The following is a 27,591-nucleotide window of genomic DNA, read 5'->3' as shown; positions in this document are numbered from 1 at the left end:
TCTTTTCAATAAATAAGAAAACTTTTTTGTTATACATTTCTATAAATATTAAATCTTTCCCAAACATTTGACTAAATGCATCTTGACCACATGCTTTTTGTAACCATCAAAAAGCTTCTAACATCATTCTGGATGTTTGCAACTCTTCACAGCTAAATTCATAGAGTCCAGATGAATTGATTGATTTCTTCAGACAGACTGAGCTTTTGAATATCAGCTTTTGAGAAGACCATCCCACAGGTTAATTGTTGTCCTGCTTTACCCACTCTAAATCTCCTTTTGATGTGTAGTTGGGCTGAGGCCATCTGAACTGAGTCATTGCTCTAAAATGAGAAGAAATTGGACAGAACTTGAAAGACCAACCCCAGAACTGTCAAAGTTGAAACTGCTGAAATACCAATGTACAGTACCTCTGCACAGTGAAATAAAAGTTACATTGCAGTTAAGGGAGAGGGCTTTGACCAAGAAAAATGCATTATGCTTCAAAAACCAGCAAATCGTCCAATCAAAATGAAGCCTATCAGCACTGATGTAAAGAGTGGTAAAAAATACAACTAGAATTGCTCCAAGTATGAACACTGAAGAAAGTGAAAATATCGTTTTTGTTTTACCTACTGCAGGTGACACCCCAAACTGCATAGCACGTCTCCCTGGTCTTGTGTTCTGAACCAGATTTGGTCAAAGAATATTTACAACTGTGATAAAATGTTCATTTTATAGAGCAGGTAAACAGGTTAGAGGCTACTGTTAGCACTAAAGTATGGATGACATGACAATAAGATTAGTCGCATTGAATTTACTTGTCAAAGGGGCAGTGAATCTGATTTCTAACTTGAAAAATGATTAAGTCTGATGTAAAACAATAGCAATTAAACTATACAAGACAGATAATACACAATCACATAGCCATATGTCTGAAATTTTGCTAAAAGAATAAAAGCAATTAAAAAACAAATTTATCCATCCATTCATTATCTTACACGCTTATCCCTGCTGGTGCCGGGAAGGGTTCTGGTGCCCATCTCCAGAGGTCAACCGGTGAGGGTCAGGGTCACCCTGGACAGTCACCAGTCCATCACAGAACAACACCAGAATATAAACATGAATAAAACTTTTTTTCCCCAAGATATCAAAGAGCAACAGATTCCTCAATTTGTTTAAAAGTTATCGTTTGCTTTTTGGTCAAATTTGATAAAAATGTGATTGTAATAATTTAAATGTACATTATGTACTTTTATTAAAACACAATCACTTTCCAAACAAATATACTAAGAACAATGTTGGGTATTGACAAACATCAGTGTTTCCTCACAACGATATATATATATATATATATAACTGTATTCTAGGGGGACCTATATAATAACACCATTATATATTACACTCCAAAATCCGTGGATCAGCCACAACTTTAAAAGCACCGCCTTAATAATTTGTAGGTCTTTTTTTAACAGAGGTCCAGCTTTTCAGGGAATGAATGTAGGAAATTTGTGTTGTGCTGAGTCCTTGCCAGGGATGTCCCAATCAAGATATTTTTTTTGCCAAATATCTGAGTGATTTAAGGTAATGACATTTGTTAATAGTGAGTTTCAAATGTTTTACCATTACTATTGTGTGTGTGTTTTTTAATTAATCAACAAAACTAGTCTTTTTTTGACTAAGATACAAAAATATCCTTTAATGTCAAAGTGAAAACAACTAATAATGTGTAACATAAAATAAATGAATACTCAACTCTTTTAAATCGACTGACCTAATTCAACAGTGGTCCAGCCAGTTGGTGCTAGTAGTTTCACAATGAGTGGAGTGGAGATCACCTGAGTACAGGGATTGTAGTAGAAAGGCACCTGTGTCTAGAAGGTCCATTCACCTGTTAATTGGTATTTCTGGTTGCCATGACAGCATGAAGACAAAAGCGCATTCCAAGCAAATCAGAGGAAACAAATTCTCTAAGATACCAAACCGCCCCTGGAGTTCGGCTAAATCCATCCTCAAGAATTGGAAGGAATATTTTACACATTAAATCTGAGACCAGATCAGGCCATCCTCACAAGCTGACTGAATGTGCAAAAACTAGACTAGTGAGAGCAGTCACCGGGTCACTATGACTACACTGAAAGAGCTAAGAGCTTTAGCAGCTGAGATGGGAGAGACTTTGCATTATAACCACTGTTGCCTATCTTCTTCACCTTTCAAACGTTTATGGCAGAGCAGATATGAGAAAGCCACTGCTGACGAAAACTCAATATAAAAGCTTGACAAGAGCTTTCCAAAAGGCACGTGAGACTCCATGATCAAGTGGAAGAAAGTTCTTTGGTCAGAAGAAACCAAATGAAGTTTTTTGGCCATCTGACAAGATTATATGTTTGGCAGACACAAAACACTGCAAATCACTACACACCCTGTATCCCCACTGTGAAATCCTGTTGGTGGGGAGGCTTCTTGGCAGCAGGCCCTTGAAGGCTTTTAAAGGTACAAGGTAAAATGAAAACAATAAAATATAGCTCCACAGAAATGGCTGGAAGACACGGCGGATGTTCTGCAGTGGCCAAGTCAAAGCCTAGACCTCAATCCAATAGAGAGTTTGTGCCAGGACTGGAAAAAAGGGTGTTCACAACCAATCCCCACACAACCTGACACAGCTTGAAGAGATTAGCAAGAAGGAACAGAGTAAAATTGCAGAATCCAGATGTGGAAGCCTGACTGAGATCTATCCACACTGACTGCGATTGCAGCCGAAGATGCTTTCATTAAATACTGATTTGAAAGAGGTGAATATATTTATCATACATTGAAATCAGTTCCCACTTTGATGTTATACATGGAGTGAGGGGTTGTTAAACATTTTCAACACAAAAAGCTAATTTTGTTGCTTATGATTAATTAGTTAAACTAATACAGAGGGTAAAACATCCAAGGTGACGAGTGGTTTTTATAGACCCTGTATGTCCAAGACATTCTGATCATATTCTTTTGACAGTGACAGACATTTTTTTCCATAGCTGCTGCAGCAATATGAGGTTAGTTAGCTGAAGGAAGCTATTATAATGATTTGAAAATACATCCTTTATTTCTATAGATGTATCTTACTCAACACCTGAAGTTACAGTCTTAAATAAACTCACAAAAGATTTATGTCAGGGTCTCCTGTGACTTAGTTTATGAATGGTGTTGACTGGAATAACTTGGGCTTTCATTTTTCTATATTGTTACTATGATTGAGTGAGTTGTAGGACCTGTTTTGTAACATCGATAAACTTGGCATTTTTTTGGTCGTGAAATTTACTATTTTCCTCGTATCGACCGTGATCTAAGGATTTCTTAAGGAACAGAGCACAGAGCAGGTGGCATCACACAGATAAACAGGAAGTTATATTTTGTAGTCTCTTTCACAGTAATTATTATAAAAGGTGAAAAAACATCTAAACTGTTTTACATATACTTGTAAATTTAAGAAAATGAATGACTAGTCTGTTATTTAGTAGCTAACACTGCTGACCTGTGATGAACTAACAACATGGACCTGAAGTTGAATTTAGTTCACTTTTAGTTCAGACTTCAATTCTTATAATGAAAACATCCTTGATCAGGACGTACCAGATATGGTGTTTGACATCAAAGAGGATTAACATGGATGGTTTAAGATAGAAGATATTCTCAAAGATAAAACATTGACTAATTATGAATCAATGTTTGTATTATTCATTATGAAAGTGGTTTTAATGTTGTGGCTCATCAATGCAATGTGTTTAACTCATGATCACAACCACGCAACTACAACAAAACAAAGAACAAAAGAAAACAAAAAATTGAGGTTTGACGACAACAAAAAATATTTGAAACTGTACACAGTCACAAATATGAGATTTGAATTGTATTGAAATACATTTTTTTATAAAACACATAAACTCTTATTGATGTCCTTCTTGGAAAAATTGTTAAAACATCTATGTTTTTCATCACTAGGAAAGTAGAGTAGAGAATATCTGTAGCAGTGTTAAGAGAATTTGAATGTAGGCTAAAGTCTATTTTCTTTGTTGGATTCGAACTTTCAGTGGTTGCAGGAAGTAAAGAGTAAAAATGATCAGGTTTGTTGCTAAATGTTCATCATTCTGCCTCTGTCTTACTCTACTGCAGCCTAAATTAACAGCAACTATTTTCCTTTTGAATAGCTTAAATATCACTGTTTGTCCTTTGACTTTAAACATCAAACTGTAACAATGAGTGTTTTTCCTCAGTTACAGTGTCCACACAAATGAAAGATGTTCCTCCTTCCTGGTAGTGCTTAGGAACACTAAGAATTATCATCAAACCCGATTCCAGTAACCAGAATTATTCTCTGTGTGTCACTAATTAAAAGTCAGCTTCTTCTTTATGATTTCTCAATCAGATATTTGCGATGAACACAATAAACTAATATGAACCTATTTGTGAATGCTGACAGTTTCAGTTATTTCATTGGATTATGCTGGATGGTCTGCATCTGTCAGGTTTAAGAATATTAATTCCTCCACACTGATTCCCTTACAGGTGACTGTAACCATTTGTTTTTTAAAGTCATTACTGAAACAGAAGCAGAGAAAACATGTTGAAGAAAAGAAGAAAACAAAAACCGTGAGGACATCAACAAAGGTGTCCTTCTCTTTATAACAGCATGTGAATCCACAGTGAGGCATTGTAGCATACAACAACAATGAACCAGTAACATACAAACCGAATGAACATTTGAGCAAGAGTGCTAGTTTGAGCCATGAAACATTATTTACTGTACAAATTAAATATGTGATCTTGAAAGTTTTGTTCTCCCTGCATGTAAAAAGTGTCCAAGGCTCTTTTCTATTAAATTAATCCCATTCTTATGCCTTCCTGAGATTGTTAACCATTGAAGCAAACCGGGCCAACTTGGAAACCAAATTTCTGGTTCCCATTGCCGAAATCGGACACAGCTATGTCGATGATGGGGAGAGTCTGGGATGTCGGTGCCTCAATTTCCAAAACCGTCCTCTCCTGTCCTGAGCGTACCTGCACAATATCAAACAACAAAAAAGTTAAGCACATTTCTGCACATTTGCTTTAATGTCAGGCGTCTGCAACACTTACTTGGCAGCCGTCGTATAACGGACTGATGTAATGTGCATTCTCGTGAGTCAGCTCCTCCCCGTTGCTGCCTCTGAAGCGCAGTGCATGTTCATGACTGTAGCTGGCCGCGTGTAGCCAGGCGGCAGAGTTGAGGCAGTGATAGGTGAAAGTCTGCTTGGCTGTGGCACTGAGAAGCTTCAGGAAGGTCAGCTGAACGATGTGTATCGAGACACCATCTGACCCTGTGTAGGAGAACTGGAAGAGAGCCACAGAATGACACGTTCAAGCTAAAAGAAGCATTTCATGGTCAAATACAGTGAAGACACAATGGAAACAAAGAGTAGCTCTGTGCACATCATCACATCATGTACACTGCTCAAAAAAATAAAGGGAACACTTAAACAACACAATATAACTCCAAGTAAATCAAACTTCTGTGAAATCAAACTGTCCACTTAGGAAGCAACACTGATTGACAATCAATTTCACCTGCTGTTGTGCAAATGGAATAGACAACAGGTGGAAATTATTGGCAATTAGCAAGACACACTCAATAAAGGAGTGGTTCTGCAGTTGGGACCACAGACCACTTCTCAGTACCTATGCTGTCTGGCTGATGTTTTGGTCAGTTTTGAATGTTGGTGGTGCTTTCACACTCGTGGTAGCATGAGACGGACTCCACAACCCACACAAGTGGCTCAGGTAGTGCAGCTCATCCAGGATGGCACATCAATGCGAGCTGTGGCAAGAAGGTTTGCTGTGTCTGTCAGCGTAGTGTCCAGAGGCTGGAGGCGCTACCAGGAGACAGGCCAGTACACCAGGAGACGTGGAGGAGGCCGTAGGAGGGCAACAACCCAGCAGCAGGACCGCTACCTCCGCCTTTGTGCAAGAAGGAACAGGAGGAGCACTGCCAGAGCCCTGCAAAATGACCTCCAGCAGGCCACAAATGTGCATGTGTCTGCACAAACGGTTAGAAACCGACTCCATGAGGATGGTATGAGGGCCCGACGTCCACAGATGGGGGTTGTGCTCACAGCCCAACACCGTGCAGGACGCTTGGCATTTGCCAGAGAACACCAGGATTGGCAAATTCGCCACTGGCGCCTTGTGCTCTTCACAGATGAAAGCAGGTTCACACTGAGCACATGTGACAGACGTGACAGAGTCTGGAGACGCCGTGGAGAGCGGTCTGCTGCCTGCAACATCCTTCAGCATGACCGGTTTGGCAGTGGGTCAGTAATGGTGTGAGGTGGCATTTCTTTGGAAGGCCGCACAGCCCTCCATGTGCTCACCAGAGGTAGCCTGACTGCCATTAGGTACCGAGATGAGATCCTCAGACCCCTTGTGAGACCATATGCTGGTGCGGTTGGCCCTGGGTTCCTCCTAATGCAGGACAATGCTAGACCTCATGTGGCTGGAGTGTGTCAGCAGTTCCTGCAAGATGAAGGCATTGAAGCTATGGACTGGCCAGCCCGTTCCCAGACCTGAATCCGATTGAGCACATCTGGGACATCATGTCTCGCTCCATCCACCAACGTCACGTTGCACAACAGACTGTCCAGGAGTTGGCGGATGCTTTAGTCCAGGTCTGGGAGGAGATCCCTCAGGAGACCATCCGCCACCTCATCAGGAGCAGGCCCAGGCGTTGTAGGGAGGTCATACAGGCACGTGGAGGCCACACACAATACTGAGCCTCATTTTGACTTGTTTTAAGGACATTACATTAAAGTTGGATCAGCGTGTAGTGTTATTTCACTTTAATTTTGTGTGTGGCTCCAAATCCAGGCCTCCATTGGTTAATAAATTTGATTTCCATTGATGATTTTTGTGTGATTTTGTTGTCAGCACATTCAACTTTGTACAGAACAAAGTATTCAATGAGAATATTTCTTTCATTCAGATCTAGGATGTGTTATTTGAGTGTTCCCTTTATTTTTTTGAGCAGTGTATATACTGTATGTATATATATATAGTATATCTGTGCAGGCGTGTGTGTATGTGTTAATTTTGACAAACATAGAAGCACAAATTCCATCTTGTATTCAAACTTTCGGCAGAGCCAGTTTATTTCTCAGAGCTCTGTACCTCACAGCAGCCTCATTTTGTCTCCATGAACAAATCTGTCTTCAACCCTCAAACTTCCTGATTATACTGTTGCCTGTCAAAATGAAACTGACGGCCCGTGTTTTGTTTTCTTAGGTAAAATAATTGAAGCTGTTATTCTGGTCATTTGTGGCTCTAACTAAACCAACACTTTCTTTAAAAGCATCCCCAGGCCTGCAGAGAGCATACCAATCAGTGCAGACTTCCTATCTATTCACTCAACCAATTTTCTCCATGGAAACAAACCAATCTGTGCAGACAACTTTTCTCTCTGTTGTTGTGGAAAAGAGCGTTACCTCAGCTTCATTACTATCGATGGTGCTTTTGATCACTGAACATTTAAAAAGCCTGGAAAATGAACTTGTGGGGACAAAAGTCGAAAGCATACAAGAACACGTTGTATGTAAACTCAGTGGAGAGACTCGTTTGTTATGACATGGACAGAAGTTTAGATCATTTTCTATTGATCACCAGAAATGGATCTCTGTTGCAAGAGTCATAAAATTATCTTTCAAATCACATATATCTCCCCATAAAGTCAGAATGAAACTGATGCAGATTTATTTATCACATTGTACCTGTTTTCCTTTCCTGAATTTACTGTACCAGGTGTTAGGTTTTTCCCCTTTCCATGCTGCTAATTTCACCTGATGGAAACAAAAGAACATGAAGTTATCTTGTACTGCTGTCAAAACAAAAGAAGATTTAGTGATCTCTCTCTTACTCCAAGCTGTATAAACTAACCGACTGGAACTTTTTGTCTGGGTACAGACACGTTTCTCCCTGTGCAGTAAAGTTACAGAAAGCTTTGAAGGCGTCTCTGTGGCAGCCCTGGTTGGGGTCTATCCAGTACTCCCCTGGAGAGGCAAAAAAACAAACAAATGTACACAAGGACACAAATGTTTTAGACATGTAAACCGAAGAGGTCCAGTTTGTTCCGATTAAAAAGTTCATAAAGTGATAAAGTACCACTGGGGAGCTCTGGATGGAGGAGCCACAGCTCCTTGCAGGTGCGTGCTGGGCTGTGGTAAGTCCCCATTGGGTTACGCAGACCCTCCACCTCAACTTTCATAGATGAAATTGAAGCAAACACTTCTTCCATGTCCTGAGCCTCATTATCTTTCGCCAAACCATCCAGTGTGGCCTGGTCGCTTTGCACCCAACCGTCGTCCTCTCCTCTGTCCATGGTCTCGTCCTCAAATGCAGCACCATCCACCACAGGGTGCGTTCTTCTTCTTCTTCCTCGCTCTGGAAGAGGCGAAAAACCAACAGCGGCCCGTCCCTAGGGAGAGGAAACGCACCAAAAGAACAAAGAAGAAGTTAAGGCAGAGTCTTAATGAATACAGACACTTTGATGGCACAACTTTTGCTATGGGCAGAACTCACAGGTGGTCCTGGAGGCCCCACAGGGCCGGTGTCTCCTCTGGGACCTATCGGACCCTAAATAGTAAATAATACAATGTACTTTAGGTTGTACTGTGGAGCTGCTAACAATGTGTCATAACAGGCAATAGTTAAAACATAAAAATCAGTATCAACTGTACCTGGTTCCCTTTGGAGCCTTTTTGACCAATAGCACCCTATTAGAAAAGGTGAGGTGTTGAAAAGAGAGAATCATAAAACTAGGATTGGTAGTTTTCCACAAAACTGGCAGGTTAGCAATTGTTTAGCCTCTTACAAGCTGAGTAACGGCCTATAGTTTACTCACAGACAGTCCTGTGGGACCAGGAGGTCCAGGTGGGCCTGGTGGGCCGACTGGACCCTAATTTTTATACAAGGAAACAAAACTATAAGTAAACAAGACAAGCTTCAACAGAAACAAAAACAAAGAAATAGCTGCCATCTTAAAAACTGTTCTTGTTGCTCAACGTCTACTTGCTGCTGGACATTTCCCGATCAAGTCTGAGTTACGGTTGGTTTTTGAAGTTGCCATAAAACTCAACTCTTGAAACCCATTATTAGTACACTGTGATTTTATGTCAGCTGCACCCATAGTTTCTGCGAGTATATTGTTAAGGAGGGACGGCGGAGTCCCTGCTCGAAATTCCGTGAAAGAGGTGAACAAAGCCTTGTGCCAGAAGCCCATTAAAATGCTGTTTACATCGTTTTAAACTGTGCGATTGTGAGCGTGAGTGGGAATAAAAATAGCAACAGGTATTTTGTTTCATATAACACAGTAGGAGTGTAACAGGTAAACCTTCTAAACTCCACTAAAAACCCACCTGTTTAGGAATGTATTTGAAATGTAATCAATTACAAATTTATTGATGGAACTTGACTTAATGTCGTGTTTTGATTGTTGATTCTATGTTGCATTGTGTTTCTGTGTTTGATATGATGTAAAGCACTTTGAAATGCCTTGCTGCTGAAATGTGCTATACAAATAAAATTTGATTTGATTTTAAGCTAATTATTAAGAAATCACAATCTATTTTCATGTGGATGCTTTACAAAACTGTATTATAATCAACAAATCTGGATTTACAGAGGAGTCTCAGTTTCTGTCACCCTTTAAAAAAACAGCAGGGACTGACCCATGGAGGTGCTGCCCGCTCAGATGTGGACACGAAAATGTAAAACATATAAAAACATGTTTAAGAAATAGTGTTATCAATGTAAATTTTCCTTATTAATGTGTACCTTTATGCAATCTGAATTATTTCACCAAGTGACTCTCAAGTATATAATTTCATTGTGCTTCTGATTAAGTTCTGACTCTGGGTGTTTCAGTACCTCATCTCCTTTTGGACCTTGAAGGCCTTGGCTTCCTGGTAGTCCTCTGTCACCTTTCTCTCCGATGTCTCCTGGAGGTCCTATGAGTCCGATTAGTCCACCGTGACCCTGTGTCCACATCATGAATGAGGTTACAAACACAACAGTGACAACATTACTGTAAAAGAATACTTGTGTGTTTTTGATGAACCTTGTCTCCCTTCCTGCCAGGATCTCCCTTGAGGCCTGGTAAACCTGGTGGACCCTAAAGAGTTAAAGTTCACATAGTTAAAATCATGTTTGTTTGTTTTATTGTTTGTTTTTTTTTCCATTAACCTGATCAGATCAGTCATAAAACACTAGTGTTCATAGAATTTCGTTGATACATTCTCTCTACTCAATGGAAGAAATGTAATTTATTTTTGATAGCTAGAGATCATTATTATTAATGTTTGCAATTTTATTTAAAGTTAATTAACATTTTAGCTAAATTCATACATTGTCCCAAACAGAAAACTTCAGGTTAACTATTTAGTGGCTCTCAACCTGAAGTCCAACAAGGTCGGTGTCCTTGAACCTTTAGATGTTTTCCTACATCAAATTACTAAACTGCTTCTTTAGCATTCATTCAGGCTCTGCAGAGTCAGCCTAACAAACTAAGGTGGGGTGTGCTTAAACTGAGACACAGCTAAAAGCTACAGGACACTGGTAGTTGAGGAGTGCAGCGGGGAGACCCCCGCTTTGAATGAATCCCCCCCATCCAGCTGGCCTTGTGCTTACTGAGGGAAACAAATGAAAGGTAACTGGACGCTCCAACTTGGCGATAGTTGTTGTCTCATGTCTAGAAACGGTACACTTTATTTGTAAAAGTGCATGTTACTAATTAGCCTGATGCACATTAGCCTAAATGTTTCAATTTAAGAACTTACCATGGGACCTGGAGGTCCAGTTTGACCCGGTGGCCCATTTAAACCCTGCTCACCCTAAAAACACACACACACACACACCAAAAGAGAAACTTATTGAGAGTGGTCTTTAGTCTGCTTTCTTCCTATTGGCACAAACAGACTCACTGCTGGTCCAGGGATTCCTCTCAGGCCCTGTGGACCATTTTTTCCTGGATGCCCTTGAGAACCTCTGGGTCCCGTCTTTCCAATGGGACCCTCCAGTCCAGGGGTCCCCTAGAATGACAGAAACATGGGACACTCAGAGACATGGTTCATTTCAAAAGTTTTTTTTTTAGAGATGCTTCAAATGTTTACCTTTGTTCCTTTCAGGCCTTCTTTTCCTTCCTTTCCGGGTTTTCCCAAGTGTCCCTGAATGTTTACAGGTGAGTTGAAAGTAGCAGGACATTATTCAAATAATGAAACTTGATACTGAGAGGAAAAAAAAACAAAACACACAATCAGAGATACAAACCCTTCGTCCAGGAGGCCCCGGTGGTCCAGGCTCCCCTGTTGCCCCTGGGGGTCCCTGAGGAATTCAAAGAATGATGTCCCATTGTATGATAACATCATCTTAAATAATGACATTAAGGATGTCAAAGGTCACAGTTTACAAAGTGAGACTTACAGATTTACCAGATTCTCCGGTGTCGCCTTTAGATCCAAGGAGGCCATCTACACCCTAATGAGGAAGGAACAGAGTGGGCAGAGGAAAACTAAACTACAAAACATGCATAGCTCTATTAAAAAGTAGCATGGAAAAAATATTGTGAAAAACACAGCTGAGAATTTACAAAAACTTTGTGCAAAACAGTGTAAACTGCAAATATGCAATGTTAGTTTTATACACAAATAGCAGGTTTAAGACAAATGTAAAAATGCCAACAAATGTTTACATTTTACTTCTGGAGTGCTGTAGTATTTATTTAGTTTTTTATTTACTTATTGATTTTGTCCTTCTGGAACAGATTACTATCTTTCACTACAAACATGCAACATTAATAAATAAAATATACATCACATACATACATTAAGGAAATTTTATATTGATGTGATATTGTGTTTTTTTTTACAATGTTAATATAAAATATGTAATATTTAAACATAAATATAAATAAACAGTTGTGGTTAGGAGGTGTTTCCTTTCCTTCTATATTTAATATTTAAATGGAATATGTGGTTTCATCAAAGTTTAACTGAGATCATACTGACTTTTCTATTGTTTTTTTACAAAATAAATGTTTAGCTTTCATTCAGTCATTTGCAAAAATATTCATAACCCTTGAACTTTTCCATATTTTGTCATTTTCCAACCAGAAGCATAAATGAATGTCATTGGGATTTATTGTTAAAGACCAACACAAAGTGGTATACAACTGTGAAGTAAAAAGAAAATTATACATTCCTCAAAACATTTTTTAAAAATAAAAACTAAAAAGTGTGGTGTGCAAAGTATTCAACTCCCCTGAGTTGATACTTTGTGAAACTGCCTTCTGTGATTCCAGCTGCTAGTCTTTAGGGTTTTTGTCCATCAGCTGTGATCATCTGGTGATAAAATCTTTTGCCCTTTCTTCTTTTCCAAACAGCTTCAGCCCAGTCAGATCAGATGAAGAGCGTTTGTGAACAGCATTTTGTTCACTTCAGTTTTGTTCTCGTCTGACCGAAGCTCCTCCTGCCATGTGTCTGCTGTGTCCAACATGACTTCTGACAAACTGTAAACAGGACTTCTTATGCTTCTCTAACAATGACTTTCTTCTTGCCACTCTTCCAGAAAGACATTTGTGCAGTGATGACTAATAGTTGTCCTGTGGACAGATTCCCCCACCCGAGCTGTGGATCTCTGCATCTGGTCCAGAGTCACCATGGGCCTCTTGGCTGCATCTCTGATCAGAGCTTTGCATGTTCAGCTGGACGTTTAGGTGGACGGCCTCGTCTTGTAGGTCTACAGTTGGACCAGACTGTTTCCATCTCCGGATGATGGATTCAACAGTGAGATGTTCAGAGCGTGGGAAATCTTTTTACAGTCTAAGCCTGCTTTAAACTTCTCCACAGCTTCTCCATGACCTGTCTGCTGTGTTCCTTGGACTTCATGATGCTGTTTTCTCTCCAATATTCTCTGACCCTCTGAGGCGTCACAGAGCAGCTGGGTCTCTACCGACATCAGATTACACACAGCTGGACTCTGTCTAATCACAGGAAGCCATCAGGTAACTTCTGAAGGCAATTGGTCGCACTCAAAGAAAAGGGGGCTGAATACTTCTGCACACCGCACTTTTTAGTTTATTTGTAAAATGCGTTTTGAATCACGTATAATTTTCTTTCTACTTCACAATTGTATACCACTTTGTGTTGGTATGACAGACAAAATTCCAATGAAATATATTTATATTTTTGGCTGTAATGTGTCAAATATGGAAAGGTCAAGGGGTGTGAATAGTTTTTCGTAGTGTGTATGTTCTTAGAATGTGATGCACATCAAACGTTCCCACACATACAACGCAAGCTTCTGAGAAATGTGTCATATGTTGCTGACTTACAGCAGTGAAGTAAACAGATGAACAGTCAGCACTTTCTGATTATTTAAAAGACAAAAAAAAAAAGTGAATTTCAAGCAGGCACTCACATTGGGTCCTGCCTCTCCCTGCTGACCAAGGTCACCAGTCAGACCTATAGGACCCTGTGGAAAGAAGAAAATTCAAAAATACAACGCATTAAACCTTACAATCAAAGCACATAGTTGTTTCATTTTCAACAATGTGAATTTGCTATTGCTAAAAGGTTTCAGATGTTTGACTGAATCTAAAGTGAGTCATTTGGCTAAAAGTTTGTTTCAAATAGAGAATATGGCAGGCATCTCTTAAAACACGTGAGAAAATATTTTGAGAAAAAAACTATTATTGGTCAAACAATATGTATACCTATGTTAAAAACCAATAGAAAAAATCTTTTTTTGCATTACAACAATCACACCCTTATATTCGCTAACCAGCTTTTCTCATGTTTGAAAATGTGATTTTAGGGATGTGATCAAAGTCTGTGATATTGGAAGGCCTCTGTGTCTTCACCTCAATCTTTAGCTGCAGCCACAGACTCAGTATTTCATTTACGGTCAGAACTCTTCACAACAGAGGAAACACAAATGAAAATAAAGGGTCCGAAAGAAAAACAAACTAGAGTTCTGAATCAGTTCAGGAAGGCCACAGGAAGGTGGCCGGTTACGAAGGAGCCGAGAGTCTGGAGGCCATGGATGACAGAGAACCAGGACTGCTGGAGGTCAGCCTTTCAGTCTGTAACTAAAACTATATAATGCAGTTATTCCCCTGAACTAAAGACACAAGCAATAAAAGCTTTTGTAGGCTGACGTATGACAAGCCTTTCAGATGATTGGTCCTGGTTGTCCTGGGTTACTCCTCCTCACTATTGGAATAATTTAGGTTATTCCTGGGAAGGTTCACTACTGCTTTAATCTGTTTGTGGATTCTGGCTTTCCTTAAGTCTCAGAGGCTGAGAAAAGACTCTGTAACCATTTGGATGTTACTGACTGTAGTTCTAGTCTGTCCTTGAATTTTTTTTCCATCTGTGCCTGATGCACTGATATGAGTTCATTTGGTCAACTTCCTGTTCTCAGACTGGTTCTGTTTATGTAATTTCTTGATTCTACAGGTCAGGCCGGAATCAAGACTGGCTGTGGCAAGTAAGATGAAGCTCTTTTGTACCTAATTATAATTAATTCATAGTTTAATTGGAAGGGGCCAAACTTTCTCAACAAGAAGACTGACTGCAGTTCCCACAAACATTTGACGGCTAACTGTTGTCCCTAACAGGCAATTACTTTATCACATAGCTTTTTTTTCCCTAATAAATGAAATAATTATTTGAAAACTGCTTCTTGTTATAGTCATGTTTATCTCTGTCTGATATTAAAATTTGTTTAATGATCTGAAACATTTACATGTGACAAACACTCTAAAAGACTAGGAAACCTCTAAATGGTAAATACTTAACAGTATTTGTGTTTTACTTTAAAACCACAAATTTATATAATACTCATTTATTTACTACATCTGTTCAATTCTTTAGGAATCGATTCTACATTTCTATTTACAACTAAAGTTGTTTGTGTATGCTACAGTAATGTGTGTCATTGCACATCATACAGTACACTGTGAGTGGCCCTTACACCATTGCCCTTTGCTCCATCCTCTCCTGGAATGCCCCTGGCCCCCGGGGGACCGGCGGCTCCTGGAGGGCCCGTATCTCCCTTTTCACCTTGGTCTCCTTTGTCACCCTGTAAGCAACAGGAGAGGAGTGAGGGAATGTAAAGTGTGGGAGACTCTTAAGGCAATAACATTAATTGTAAAATACATTTTTATTCCAAGGATTAGCTAGCTAAAAACCAAACAGACTCACTAGTCTTCCTGGAATACCGACTGGTCCAGGGTCACCCGCTTCTCCATCCTCTCCCTAAGAGGAAAAAAATATTAAGTGCAAAAAAAAAAAATATGAGAAGTATTAGGATATTCAAGTGAAAACAGTGAAGGTTTTTGTTGACCTTTTCCCCCACAACACCCGGCTGTCCAATCATCCCAGGTCTGCCGGTTTGTCCCTGTGCCACACAAATTATGTTTATTACTGCAGAATTTAGTTCTGGAAAGATTAAAGATTCAAAAACAAACGCCTAAGGCATTACCAGTCCTCCCATAGGTCCTTGAGCACCATTGGGGCCTTGTAGTCCAGGTGGACCCTACAACCAGGTAACCGGGATAAATCAACCTTTTTTTCAAACATTTGTGACATTAGAAAAAAGGTGCGAAAGCAAACAAATAGAATAAAGAGAATATAAACTTACCATCAAACCAACATGTCCGCTCTCTCCCTTTTCTCCAGGTAAGCCAGGCATACCCTGGGAAAGTATGTACAGAATTATTTAACTGAAATAAAACTAAATTAATATCCTTCAAGAATCCCCACATTCACAAACCTAACCTGTAATCCTCTCGGCCCTCTGGAGCCCTTGAAACCACGGGGCCCCTCGTCTCCTTTGGGGCCGTACATACCCTGCTGCCCTCGAGGGCCAGACAGCCCATCTACACCCTGTTAGACAGGTGGAGTCTGGTGTGAACACATTTAGGATCAACAACATCTCGCGACATTAGTGACAACAGATTGATGGATTGACTGGGATCAATCCATTGTGATCGTGTATTTAGAACATAAATGGAATCATATTATGATATATTACATTAAAAAATGTCACAACAAACATTCAACAATCAGTCCTAACGAGACAGAAAAGAAAAGAGAAGACTCACTGGAAGACCAGGCTGACCAACTGGCCCCTGGGTGCCAGTAGGACCCGAGGGGCCCTGTTGAGAAATCACCAAAGAATTATGTGAAACTAGATGAAGTGACCATAACCGATCCTTCTGAAGCACAACCCAACCCCCCACTCACCGCTTCCCCCTTGTCTCCTTTGCTGCCTTTCTGTCCAGGTCCTCCCTGCTCCCCCTGTGGACATAAAACACAAAACATCTGGAAACCTTCCGCTTGACCAGCACTGAATGGTGAGTGGCCGACTGAGAACTTAAAAATCCAACCTTTCTTTCAATTCGTGAACAGACCATGCCAAGAGCTAGCATCTCAAGCTACCAACAACAGTTTTTGATATGGAAGTGGTTACTGAGGGAAGAACACTCAGATCTGAAGACTTTCAGTATCATTGAGGTGTTGCAGAACAGTTGTAGGAATCTATTTAAAATGAATCTGTATTTTCTTCAGTTTCAAACAGGCTGAGAATCCAGCAGAAAACAGGAAGACTGAAGGAATTACAGAGAAGTGGACTGATATTTTTTTTTGTGTTGCTGTCAAGCTGAGTTTTGATGCTGGGTGTGGAAATGTTGGCAGCGTTGAGATGAAGGTCAGACTGCTGCTTATACTAAATAATGCTAACCACAGAAAACCATGCTAGCCAAAAAAATGGGTAGAAAAAATGCTTTTGGAATATTGTTAATTGGAGGTGTTACAGAGTAATCAGAATAAGCTATAATCTGTATAGGAACACAGATTTACTAAAAGCATAAATCAGATATTGGCCCCAGATCCTGTATTTATTTCTCTTGTGCTCTAACACATCATGCATGCTTTACCTTATCCCCATCATCCCCCGAAGGTCCTGCAGGTCCTGTTGCTCCAGGCATTCCTACCAGACCCAGATCCCCGTCCTTACCTGCAGGTCCAATAGGGCCCTTCTCTCCCTGAGGCAAATAATGAGCTCATTTTAAAAAGTGCAATTAGGATACAAACAATGCAGAGAAAAATTGCGAGGAACAACTCATTTATTGAAATTACATACAAACAAGTATTTTTTTGTTTGTGTGTTTTCTTCATATTCTCTGAGGATGTTTTCTAAAGCAGTCTCCTGTGTCAGCAGATGAAATGATTAAAAGAAACAAAAAGCATGCTGATATTTACAGGCTCCCCCTTCTCTCCCATTGGTCCCGGTCCTCCAACCGCTCCGGCACGACCAGGCTGTCCGATTGCCCCGGCTGGTCCTGGAGGGCCTCGTTCTCCTGATGGCCCCTACACACAACATATCAGCCCTTTAAATGTCTTCAAGTACCAAATTACTGCGGAAGGTAGTGTTACATATGGGGAAACACACCTGCAGAATGCCTGACAGGGGAGTTAAGGCAAATCAGAATCGTTGTGCCATTACTCACCAGAGATCCGGGGGATCCACCGGGGCCTGTTGCTCCTTTCAAACCAGGAGGTCCCTTTAAATGTCAGTAAAGCATTTTGAAGCACTAGACTACTAAAAGATCTTCACAAAAACACAAACACAGATGTACTGTACAGTATTTCAGCATTTATACCATAACTCCAGTAGCTCCTCTGCTCCCTCTGAACCCCTTCAGTCCAGCTGGACCGTTCTTCCCTGATGTCCCCGGTAAACCAGGATCCCCCTAAGTCATGAATTAAAAAAAACAGAAATGTTACCTACAGTATAAGTGGAATGATGAAAACAGAAATAATAAATCTGCATCTGACCTTTCCGCCCTCTTTCCCAGCAGCCCCAGGTAAACCGTGCTCTCCGGGTACGCCCGGTGCTCCCGGGTGACCGCGGTCTCCTGTTGGTCCAGGTTCCCCTGATTTCCCCTGAAACAAACATCACACATCATTTCAGTGGGCTTCAATAATAACAGGGTGTTACAATCCAACCCAATGAGACAGCAGGGCTTTGAAAATGAAACTGAATGTAAGGAGAGATTTTTTACTGAAATAATCCAAACTAAGTAAAAAAAAACTGATCTCAGATGGATAATGCCTATGTACTCAGTGTGGAGCGATTTAAATGGGATTTTTTTGACTCTTAAAGGGCCTTGGTGTCATGCTTCTGTTTTAAGTTGTATAAAAATTTGAACTGAATTGAATTGAAATGCATCAAAGTACTGAAATGACTTGAAATATTTTGAATGTAATCAAAATAATTCAGCTAAATTAGTTGAAATAAAAATATACAGAAAGTTAGATAAAAAATTTACCAAATTGATATTTGTTCAACTGAATTGAACTGAATATTATGTTATATGTAATTACACTGGGAAATTCTTCAACTCAAAACGACAGGTTTAAACAGAGGCGCCTACCTGAGGTCCGACCACACCTGAAGGCCCTGGGGGGCCCGTTTTTCCTTGAAAGCCCTGAAAAAAAGTTGGACATTAAATACCAGCAGTGTGTCTTTTAGACCATCATTGAGCAGAATTTAAATTAAAACCCTGGGCCGGGATTCAAACACACTGTGAGGCTCAATACGGGTTGAGCAAGGGTTTCTGGGTAAATGTGTGGAAATGACGATTTTCCTCATAACCTTTCATAATGTCACTCACTGGTTCTCCTCTTTGACCCGGATGACCCGGAAGTCCATCCTTCCCAGCTGGACCCTGTAACAATTTTGCATATTTTATGTTTTCGCAGATTTATATCAAAATTTGTTGAACCTTTTGTAAAAAGAAATAGTGTTTTGTAATTGCTTACACTTGAGCCTTTAGGTCCTGGTTCTCCATTCCTTCCTTGTGGCCCTGAAGGCCCCTAGAAAACAAAAAAAAATGCAAAATGAACCAAATAGATAAGGGATTAATATAGTGATGCTTTTATAAATAGCATTCAGTGCAATGTTTTGGTCATATTGAAGCTAAAGCAGGAAAACATCTAATGCCAGCGTGGCAGTTTGCCTTGAGGACAGATCTGAAATTCACTCTAAGCTCTTATTGTTTGCAAAACAACTGAAGCTCAGTCAGACTTTGAATGACATTGATGCCGCGACTGAGCAGGTGACCGACTATATGACTACATGGACGTCTGTGTGAACCATGCCCACCAACACAGTGAGAAGCTTCATCAAAAGCAAACCCTGACTTACCAGTGACATGAAAAAGAAAAGAACAATGAAGTTGGAGTCAGAAGCAAGTTAAAGTTAACATTAGAGACAGCAGGACGAGTATGGGAAGAAACGTAAGACTAAGCTCCAGGAGAACGACATCGGAAGTATGGTGAAGGATGATGAAGATCACAGGTTAATTAAGTCTCATGAGATCTGCCGCCTGCAGTAGCTTAGGAATCAGTTCTCACAAGGTTAATGCCGACAGCGGGAATAAACCTGGTGTTGTGCCAAAACCCAATCACATTCAGCTTGAGTGTCTCGCTGAGTCGTTTTGAGTGACTTTCTCTGTCATTTAGTTCTTTCATACAAATTATGTTCACACCAGTAACACAGATGTAGTCGTATTCTCAAGGTTGTGACAGAAGTTCGTCTCTTTTATCCTTTTCTCCCCCTATAATTTGGGATGTTCTCCCCTACAGAGTGTCCATGTTTGGTCATTTGTCATGATATCTGCCTACTTAAATTTCTAATCTGCACATAGCAGTAAAAGTGTACTTTTCATGAGTTATCTGCATTAAGCTAAATTAGATTTTGAACCACTGTGTGACCACTTCCCTGTGATGGATATAACTCAATAAATAATAATAAAGATTTTTGATGATTTTTGGGGGGGGTTTTGTTGTTTTTTTTTACCGTGGGGTTCTGTTAATTTTGTTAAATTCAGAATTTTAAAGCACAGGAAGTCTTATGCACTGTGTAGAAGAAGGCATTCTGTGTTACACCGAAAAGATACCAAAAATACCAAATTTAGCGGGGGGGTTTTCTGCCAAAAACCAGTTAAAGCCCAGATCCTGCACAGAGAAAAGCCAATTTCCACCTGAAATGACTGTTTCACTTAACGGGATTATGTCCTGGAGATATGGGCGATAGATATCTAAGATAAATGTGCTTCAATTCCCTCTTCTGTTTTAATTTAGGCTCTATTATAGGAATTACATAGAAATCTGCACAGCATTTCAATGCCAACAAAGATAGACCTATCAGACTCTGAGCACCTAATTGTAGTTAGTATATATAACTATAATTGTAAATATTTTGTAGAGTTGACAGACAGACAGATGTATAAAGCCGTACGTAGTTGCTCCAGTAACCCACGGCTCTTTCTTTAAGTTTTGCTCGGAGCTCCAGGATGATCAGTCTGGGTTAATCTAAATGCTAATAAATCATCATCAACATTTCCCAGCAGATCAATATGATCTCTGAACACAGGCTCCCTCTGGTGATGTTCCCCATCAGAGCCAAAGCGCTCTTCAATTACACAGCTCACCTTTACATGTGATTATACACACCTTAATCACCTTAAAAATAATCAAACCTGTTGGGAGTTAATCTGCTGATCCAACCTTGCTTTCTTTTTTTAGTGAAAATGAAATTACTCCACAGATGCATTTCATGAGCTTCAGCGCACAGAACAATTATATATTTATGAGACAAAACCTGAGGAAATGTACTATTTACATTTGAGTGAGGTTTTAACATCTTTTTATTTTATTGTCTTTATTTTGTGTGCGTGTTAGCTTATTGTCTGAGGATAAATGTTGTTCAGTTTTATACTTTACATTTAAACAATAGAATATTAAAATCATGATAAATCATTGGGTTTGATGCTTCTTGGTCTAAATAACACTGAATGGCGTCAGATTTCAGTGTATCTAGGTGAGTTTTGACACTTTGTAGTTTATTGTCCACAGATAAAGTGCCGCACATTTTCACAGCAGGTCAAAAGTTTGAGAATGTTTACACAAACTTTCACGCCACGTTCATTTTTATACATGCCGACTTGCGCGTAAAATATGCCGCTGCATATTTTTTGTGCGTTTGCACGCTTTATACATGAGGCCCCTGATCTTGGACCAGGCCTTTACTTATTGCACTACCCTCGACATTATTCGTTATTATTTAGGACATATTTAAATAATATGTGTCTGAAGACAAATATAAACCACACTTTTAAGGTTTTCATGGAAAATAAGTAAAAAATAATTCATCACATTTGTTCTATTAGGATTTTATCCGAGCTTCTCGCATATAATCAATAAAATATACTGATGTTTGCATGCATAATGTTTTTGTGACACAACTGTATATTTTACCCTCTCTCCGGGAGATCCTGGGGGCCCGTCATGTCCTGAGGCTCCCTGAGAGGATACGAGAGGGAAGGAAAACACAGGAGCAGTGACAGAAGGCAGAGCAGGAACACAGGGAACAGAAACATGTTGCAGCGGGTTCAGGTGAGAGTCAGCTAACCTTTTCTCCTGGTTTCCCTGTAGGACCTCTCAGCCCCCTGCCTCCTCGGGCACCCTGCCAGAAACACAACATAAAAAAAACACTTTGAAATCAGCTGGAAGGTGAAAGCTGCTTAGAATATGTCCTGACATGAGAAGAAAGCTGTGGTTCAAAAGCAGAAAGAAGCTCCACATTATCCAAGGCTGTGTAAAGTTTTTGTTCAATGGGATGCTCCATGGTTTTGTTTTCTTTCTTTTTGTTTTTGCTGCAAAGGTAAACAGAAACCTTTAAAACCGTCAAAACCAGCAGTCATCTGACTTGGACATAACAACAAAATGAGAACATTTGCAGCATTAGAAAAATGTGATAAAAAACAGTTACTGGCACAAAGAAACTTACAAATCTCTGACAGGACAGTAATGACAGCAGAGTGATTTTCTTGCTTATACTAAAAGTGAACATCTTACGGTCAAGACTCACGTTTGGACCTCTTTGGCCTGCACTTCCTGCTTGTCCTGCAGGGCCCTGTTAAATGAGACAAATGTCAGACATTTATGAAACACAGTAAGGATTTCACAGCATGTGTTCTGAGTGCTTCACTTACTTTCTTCCCTTTCTCTCCAGGAGCCCCCAGCGCACCAGGAAACCCATCAGAGCCCTGCAAAGGAAGAAAGGTCAACATAAACTTCATCTGCTGCTCTATCATTAACCAATTTTGTATTCTCAGTTTATTTTACCTTGGGGCCCTGTCGTCCTGGATACCCAGGTAAACCTGGAACCCCCAGTTTCCCCTGAAACACAACGCTAGTTGAGTGAATTTGCAGAAAATTGTAGGTTAAGACTGTTTTGTTAATTATACATGGCCTTATACAACATGTACCTTTTCTCCAGAAATACCAGCCGGCCCGGCCTCTCCCTGAGGACCCAACTGACCTTTGAGACCTTCAGGCCCATCTTCACCTCGAGACCCTAGAGGTCCATTATCTCCAACATCCCCCTTCGCTCCCATCTCCCCTTTTGCCCCGGGAAAACCATCTTCTCCCTGCAGAGAACAGCAGTGTGATAAACTAAAATACTGAAAATCGTGCAGGAAAACAGGAGACACTTGAGTTCATCTATAGGTTTAAAATAGCAGCTCTAGACAGCTTGATTTTCTGAACGTACAAAGATGATATTAGTTTTGTTACATTTTACCTTTTCCCCTTTGCTTCCCTTCAACCCTCTGATTCCATCTGCACCCTGGTTAACAACATACAAAAATTAGACATGAGGAGATGATTCTCACTGCAGCATTTGGTAAGAGGGAACGTAAAACTCCTGCATGCTGAAAAACATTACACTCCTAGTTTCATAACTTACTCATACGCCTTCAACATTTTCCCCTTTTTGTGAAATTGTAGCCACAACCTGTAATGTTTGTTAATGTGATTAAGCAAGTAGCATAATTGTAAAGTGAAAGAAAAACTTCAACCTGTTTCTTTTGAAACCTTTAATATTTTACTTTGTTTTTTGTCCATTTGAGATGAGATGAAAGAAATATCCAGTTTTCAGAGGAACCATATTCTCATTCACTGTCATGAGGACAGTTATGGACATGTAAACATTTTGGTGATGACAATTATTAAGCAAAATTAAGTTATTTTGACCCTGTTTGTCTTCCTTAAAGGCTAGATTCATTGGATGAATGACAGGGCTGCCCTCTTGATAGATTCCTTCAGCTGAGCTGATGTGGTTTCATGAGTTGTTCTAAGATTGATATTGTTAGAAAACTAACCCTGCTTTAAGGTTCTCCACTCCAGGTTCTCCATTCTCAATGACTTGTCCAGAAGTTCTCTAATAACTTCTGAGGCCTACATACGACAGACAGGTTTAAACTAAGGCAGGCAGGCGGACTCTTTTTATTCATGTTGGATTTTGTTTGCCATTATTGGAGGATGGGGAGTTGGAAAAACAAATGCATTCCCATTTTTCAGAATCTCAGTTGTATCGAGAAGAAATATAAAAAAGTGGAAGGTGTTTCAGTACATTTGCAAGCACGGTGACTGTGCATTTCTTACCTTAACGCCCCGTTGTCCGGGGTATCCTACAGGTCCCTGCACACCGGAAGGACCCTAACAACAAACATATATGCATGTTGAAAAAAAAAATCTATATTGCAAATAGCATCAAAAGTACAAAAGAAAGTTCGTATATGCTTACTGGCAATCCCTTTTCACCTGGAGTCCCTTCTCTTCCAGGATGACCCTGTAGACAAGCAAACAAAGACTTAGTCATTTAACTGAGGTTATTATGTTGTAGAGACTCAGGAATGCAACAAGGGTCTGAAATAGACAGGGTCAGTCCCAGAGTATTGCAGGCCTGGCGGGCTGCTAGGCTTTACTTGCTTCCCACCAGGCTAAGCTTGGTTTGCTTATTCATTCTAAATATACCAGAAACAATGATAGCAAAAGCAGGTTAAAGAGTGTCTTTGGTATAATGGTTAAAAGTGCAGTAGCAACATATTATGGTATGCATGCAAACATTAAGGAAGGGAGTTTGAGGTCAGGCGCCTTTTATTAATAATTTGAGTTCCGTAACCGCTGCATTTTTCGACTGACCTACATGCTAACAACTTAATCAAATAAAACGACAAGTCATGGGTAAAGGCCAAAAAAATCATTGGACACTTTCTTTTTCTGAAGACTGAGGAGCAGAGGAGGGGAAAATGAGCCTGCTTGTTCACCTGCTCGGTGCAGGGAGAGGGCGCCACTGAGCTGATGTTTACATTACTGGAGCTGTAAATTGCTAGATGAGGCAGTACTAGCTAGCATGGGTGGATGTCAGCACGGATGTAAAGCAACCTTCTGCATATAATGTTATGTTTGTGTATAAAGGAAAATGTGTCTTGTTTGCATTTAGAATTTTTTTTTCTTTTTGTCTGTGCCAGCAACTAAATGAGCCACCCCGACAGCCAATCAGAATACTCCCTGCAAATACTTAAATCACTTGGATAAGAAGCAACTAAATCACAATCAGCAAATCAAAAATGCTGCACCAGTGGCAGACATTGCTAAACAAAACTGGAAGATTTAGGAAAACACAACAAAACTTATTGTAAACCTGTTTTTTTTTGTACTTATTGTAAAACGTATTGTAAATTCAAATACTTGAATTTTGTACCCTAAGAATATTATTAAACCTACAAATACTTACCTATCATTATTTCTTTCATTTTATTTAACTCTTGAATGTGACCAGCTTGTTTTAGCACTCATTGGCTAACTACTTAACCAGGTTTTAACTGAAGTGCAACATTTTTTAAATTTATTTTAGCTATATTTTTTGAAGACTCGGTAGCTGATGTTTAAGTATTGCCTATAATGTCTTGTAAAAACATTCATTCTTAGCCATATTTTCAAATTTCCGTTCAACGTTTAACATCTTTAACAACAACACGGCGGGCCACTGGAGAACCGCCCCGCCTACAGGCTAAGCAGGTTTTCTGGGACAGACCCTAAATATGGAAGATGAAATCTGTACGTACTGGAGGCCCGTCATTTCCAGGTAAGCCCTGCATCCCTTTCTTCCCTTGAGGTCCCTGCCAGACAGTGAGAAATTGTCCATCAAGAGATCTTATCCTAAAGAAAAAAAATCACCAGCTAAAGCTCACTTACCTTCTCTCCTGGTAGTCCTACCAGCCCCTGAGGGCCAGGAAAACCCTGCAGATGCAATGTCACATTAGTCTTAAAACTAAGCCATGGAGTTCATTTTCAGCACGCTTCATTTTAGCACATACAACAATTCCAGGGTTGCCTTGCTGACCGGGTGCTCCAGTTTCTCCTGATGGTCCCTGTGGCGGACAATTATTCATGTAAAAGTAGTGAACTAATCAAGCACCTTTAGGGTCACATATTTTACTTTACTTACTATGTTGCCTTTTGAACCTTGGACCCCATCAGTTCCACGAATGCCCTTTGAGGAGACACAGCAAGGGATTTAAACAAAAACAAACATTTTCTGCTGAGTATCCTGAAATGCAGAGAGCCCATTTCCTGATGATGGGTTTTCAGAATCATCAACCTTCCCATACAAGATTTTACTGCATTGCCCGGTACTTTTTAATAGATGGCTTTCAAGCCCTAATTGAAAATGAACAGAATTAAACCAAAAATGTTTATCAGAGCCTCTGGTGTAGATGTGCTTGTTCCCAGCTTAAGTTCATTACCGCTTCCTAAATCAAAATCCAAACTGTGTCTGTAAAATATACAAATGAAACGATATTCACTGATGCTGACAAGTGCTTAACTCATGTTGCAACAAGCACACAAATCAGACACACACAACTGAAGAAACCACTTCAGGCGAGTAAGCAGTCATTTTTTCGATGAGGTAAGGATTGTACATATATGCTGTTAAGAATCCAAGAACTGCTTTAACATTGTGATTAGAAGGTGCAGCCCAGAGATTATTGATGCTTGACTGCAGAGACTCACTGAAGCTAAACATGTAATCCCAGTAACCAGGGCCTGTTGTTTGTGAGAGAGTTCAGTGTGTGTAAAAGTAAATCTCATGTGGAGCATATGCTAAACTAGCATGCAAGTATTTTACACTTACCATCAAGCCTGAGTTTCCAGGACGACCTCTAGGGCCAGTCAGACCTCTGGGACCCTTGAAATACACATGGAAGTTACACAAGGTGGGGAAATGCAGACAGGTGTTATGCTTTTCTGAAAGAAAATCGATTGTCTCCCATAGCTAAACGGAAAAACAGACTTATTGTGGAGCATTTTGAGTTATTTACAGATTCTGAAAGTGTAGATTCTAAGTTTTCCAATCAAAAAAGTTCTTTATTACAAGTGTTGTGTGTACTAACAACGCTTTAGGGCTATTTGTAATTCATAAGCATAATAAAAGAAAAATAGACTTGGCGTTGCCTTGGAAAAAGCAAACATTTTCTAAATTATTTTATTTTAGGACTTTAGATGCGGTTAGTCGGCGTGGGGCGCAGCTCCGTTCACAGCCTTGTCAGTCATATCCCGTTCAGCACAGCCACAGACCTTATTCTGCATGCCTGTGTGGCATACTATGTATCATAATGGTGTTCAAAATCAAAAGTTTCTGAACTCACCATGAGAAACTTTCTACTGATATCTTCGGACCATTTATCCATTATTATTGTTAAACACAGTCATTTGGTAGCTATCTGTAGCATCGCATTTTAAACTCACGTAATGGCAAATGAACAGTTGTTTGCATGCAGTACCTTGTGGACCACTAGGCGGCGCCCATTAACCACCAGTGGTCTGAGGACCACCATTTGAGAAGATTTAGACTAAAGGTTTTCGGTTTTTTTAGGTTTGTTAGGTTTGCCGAATTTTTTTTTATTAACTAAATGCAGAGAAAATTGCTTAATAGTTTTCTCTAAAGGCAGAAGTTTACACTATGATGACTCTTCCCTTAATGTGGGAAAGCTCAGATCATGATGATGATGCTTTATCTGATAGAGGCACATCTGTGAATGAAATTTCAGTCAGTGCATCAAACAGAATGCATTGTGTGACGCCAGAAAACAAAAATAAATCAGTCAAGATAGCATGAAGAGATTTTGAGACTTGTGGAACTCAACAAGTCTGGTTTATCTTTGGATACATATTCCACATACCTAAAGTGCCAGATTCATCCATTGAAAGAATTATATGCAAGTATAAAGACCATGCAAATGTCCCATAATCAAACTATTCATGAAACTGACGAAAATTGAAAGTTGAAACATAAACACTCACAGAATCACCTGGTTGTCCTCTTGGCCCAGATGGCCCCTGAGAGCCCTGTAAATATATAGATAAATACAAACAAACTCATTCTTCCTCCCATAGTAAAAACATCAAAATTACAAATACTTATTTCTGGCATGGCTTCCTACCTTTTCTCCCAGCTCTCCTGGAGGACCTAGGGGTCCTGGCTTCCCCCTGTCTCCCTGACAAAACATTATAGAAAGATAATTGAATTGTGGATTTGATGTCCCGAACTCGTTCATCCCCGTCTGCGTACCTTGTGTCCTTTATTTCCTGGCAGGCCAGGTAAGCCATCAAAGCCTCGATCTCCCTA

General features: G+C 39.9%; 1 protein-coding gene across 1 annotated transcript in view; it reads right to left on the bottom strand.

Annotated features, from left to right (window-relative positions):
- Positions 1-781: 781 nt before the first annotated feature.
- Positions 782-27,591, bottom strand: part of LOC116720338 (collagen alpha-1(XI) chain-like) — a 55,182-nt gene continuing 28,372 nt past the window's right edge. Inside the window, exons 18-66 of the mRNA XM_032563532.1 lie at positions 27,535-27,588; positions 27,407-27,460; positions 27,267-27,311; positions 26,098-26,151; positions 25,411-25,455; positions 25,280-25,333; positions 25,158-25,202; positions 25,028-25,081; positions 23,704-23,748; positions 23,562-23,615; positions 22,699-22,743; positions 22,385-22,546; positions 22,242-22,295; positions 22,109-22,162; positions 21,985-22,029; positions 21,526-21,579; positions 21,372-21,416; positions 18,873-18,926; positions 18,725-18,778; positions 18,485-18,538; positions 17,886-17,993; positions 17,711-17,800; positions 17,558-17,611; positions 17,310-17,417; positions 16,985-17,092; positions 16,293-16,346; positions 16,151-16,204; positions 15,825-15,932; positions 15,688-15,741; positions 15,529-15,582; positions 15,391-15,444; positions 15,249-15,302; positions 15,019-15,126; positions 13,462-13,515; positions 11,467-11,520; positions 11,314-11,367; positions 11,157-11,210; positions 10,968-11,075; positions 10,824-10,877; positions 10,106-10,159; positions 9,916-10,023; positions 8,891-8,944; positions 8,727-8,762; positions 8,569-8,622; positions 8,152-8,464; positions 7,927-8,039; positions 7,761-7,829; positions 5,101-5,334; positions 782-5,022 (exon numbers count right to left, since the gene is read on the bottom strand). Coding sequence (XP_032419423.1) covers positions 4,876-5,022; positions 5,101-5,334; positions 7,761-7,829; positions 7,927-8,039; positions 8,152-8,464; positions 8,569-8,622; positions 8,727-8,762; positions 8,891-8,944; positions 9,916-10,023; positions 10,106-10,159; positions 10,824-10,877; positions 10,968-11,075; positions 11,157-11,210; positions 11,314-11,367; positions 11,467-11,520; positions 13,462-13,515; positions 15,019-15,126; positions 15,249-15,302; positions 15,391-15,444; positions 15,529-15,582; positions 15,688-15,741; positions 15,825-15,932; positions 16,151-16,204; positions 16,293-16,346; positions 16,985-17,092; positions 17,310-17,417; positions 17,558-17,611; positions 17,711-17,800; positions 17,886-17,993; positions 18,485-18,538; positions 18,725-18,778; positions 18,873-18,926; positions 21,372-21,416; positions 21,526-21,579; positions 21,985-22,029; positions 22,109-22,162; positions 22,242-22,295; positions 22,385-22,546; positions 22,699-22,743; positions 23,562-23,615; positions 23,704-23,748; positions 25,028-25,081; positions 25,158-25,202; positions 25,280-25,333; positions 25,411-25,455; positions 26,098-26,151; positions 27,267-27,311; positions 27,407-27,460; positions 27,535-27,588 — 3,693 coding nt within the window. The 3' untranslated portion in view covers positions 782-4,875. The remainder of the gene's footprint in view (positions 5,023-5,100; positions 5,335-7,760; positions 7,830-7,926; positions 8,040-8,151; positions 8,465-8,568; positions 8,623-8,726; positions 8,763-8,890; positions 8,945-9,915; positions 10,024-10,105; positions 10,160-10,823; positions 10,878-10,967; positions 11,076-11,156; positions 11,211-11,313; positions 11,368-11,466; positions 11,521-13,461; positions 13,516-15,018; positions 15,127-15,248; positions 15,303-15,390; positions 15,445-15,528; positions 15,583-15,687; positions 15,742-15,824; positions 15,933-16,150; positions 16,205-16,292; positions 16,347-16,984; positions 17,093-17,309; positions 17,418-17,557; positions 17,612-17,710; positions 17,801-17,885; positions 17,994-18,484; positions 18,539-18,724; positions 18,779-18,872; positions 18,927-21,371; positions 21,417-21,525; positions 21,580-21,984; positions 22,030-22,108; positions 22,163-22,241; positions 22,296-22,384; positions 22,547-22,698; positions 22,744-23,561; positions 23,616-23,703; positions 23,749-25,027; positions 25,082-25,157; positions 25,203-25,279; positions 25,334-25,410; positions 25,456-26,097; positions 26,152-27,266; positions 27,312-27,406; positions 27,461-27,534; positions 27,589-27,591) is intronic.

This window comes from Xiphophorus hellerii, chromosome 5, assembly GCF_003331165.1.
Source record: "Xiphophorus hellerii strain 12219 chromosome 5, Xiphophorus_hellerii-4.1, whole genome shotgun sequence".
In the NCBI taxonomy this organism is placed as follows: Eukaryota; Metazoa; Chordata; class Actinopteri; order Cyprinodontiformes; family Poeciliidae; genus Xiphophorus; species Xiphophorus hellerii.
The sequence above is the reverse complement of the archived record's forward strand: the minus strand, read 5'-3'. Positions and strand labels throughout refer to the sequence as shown.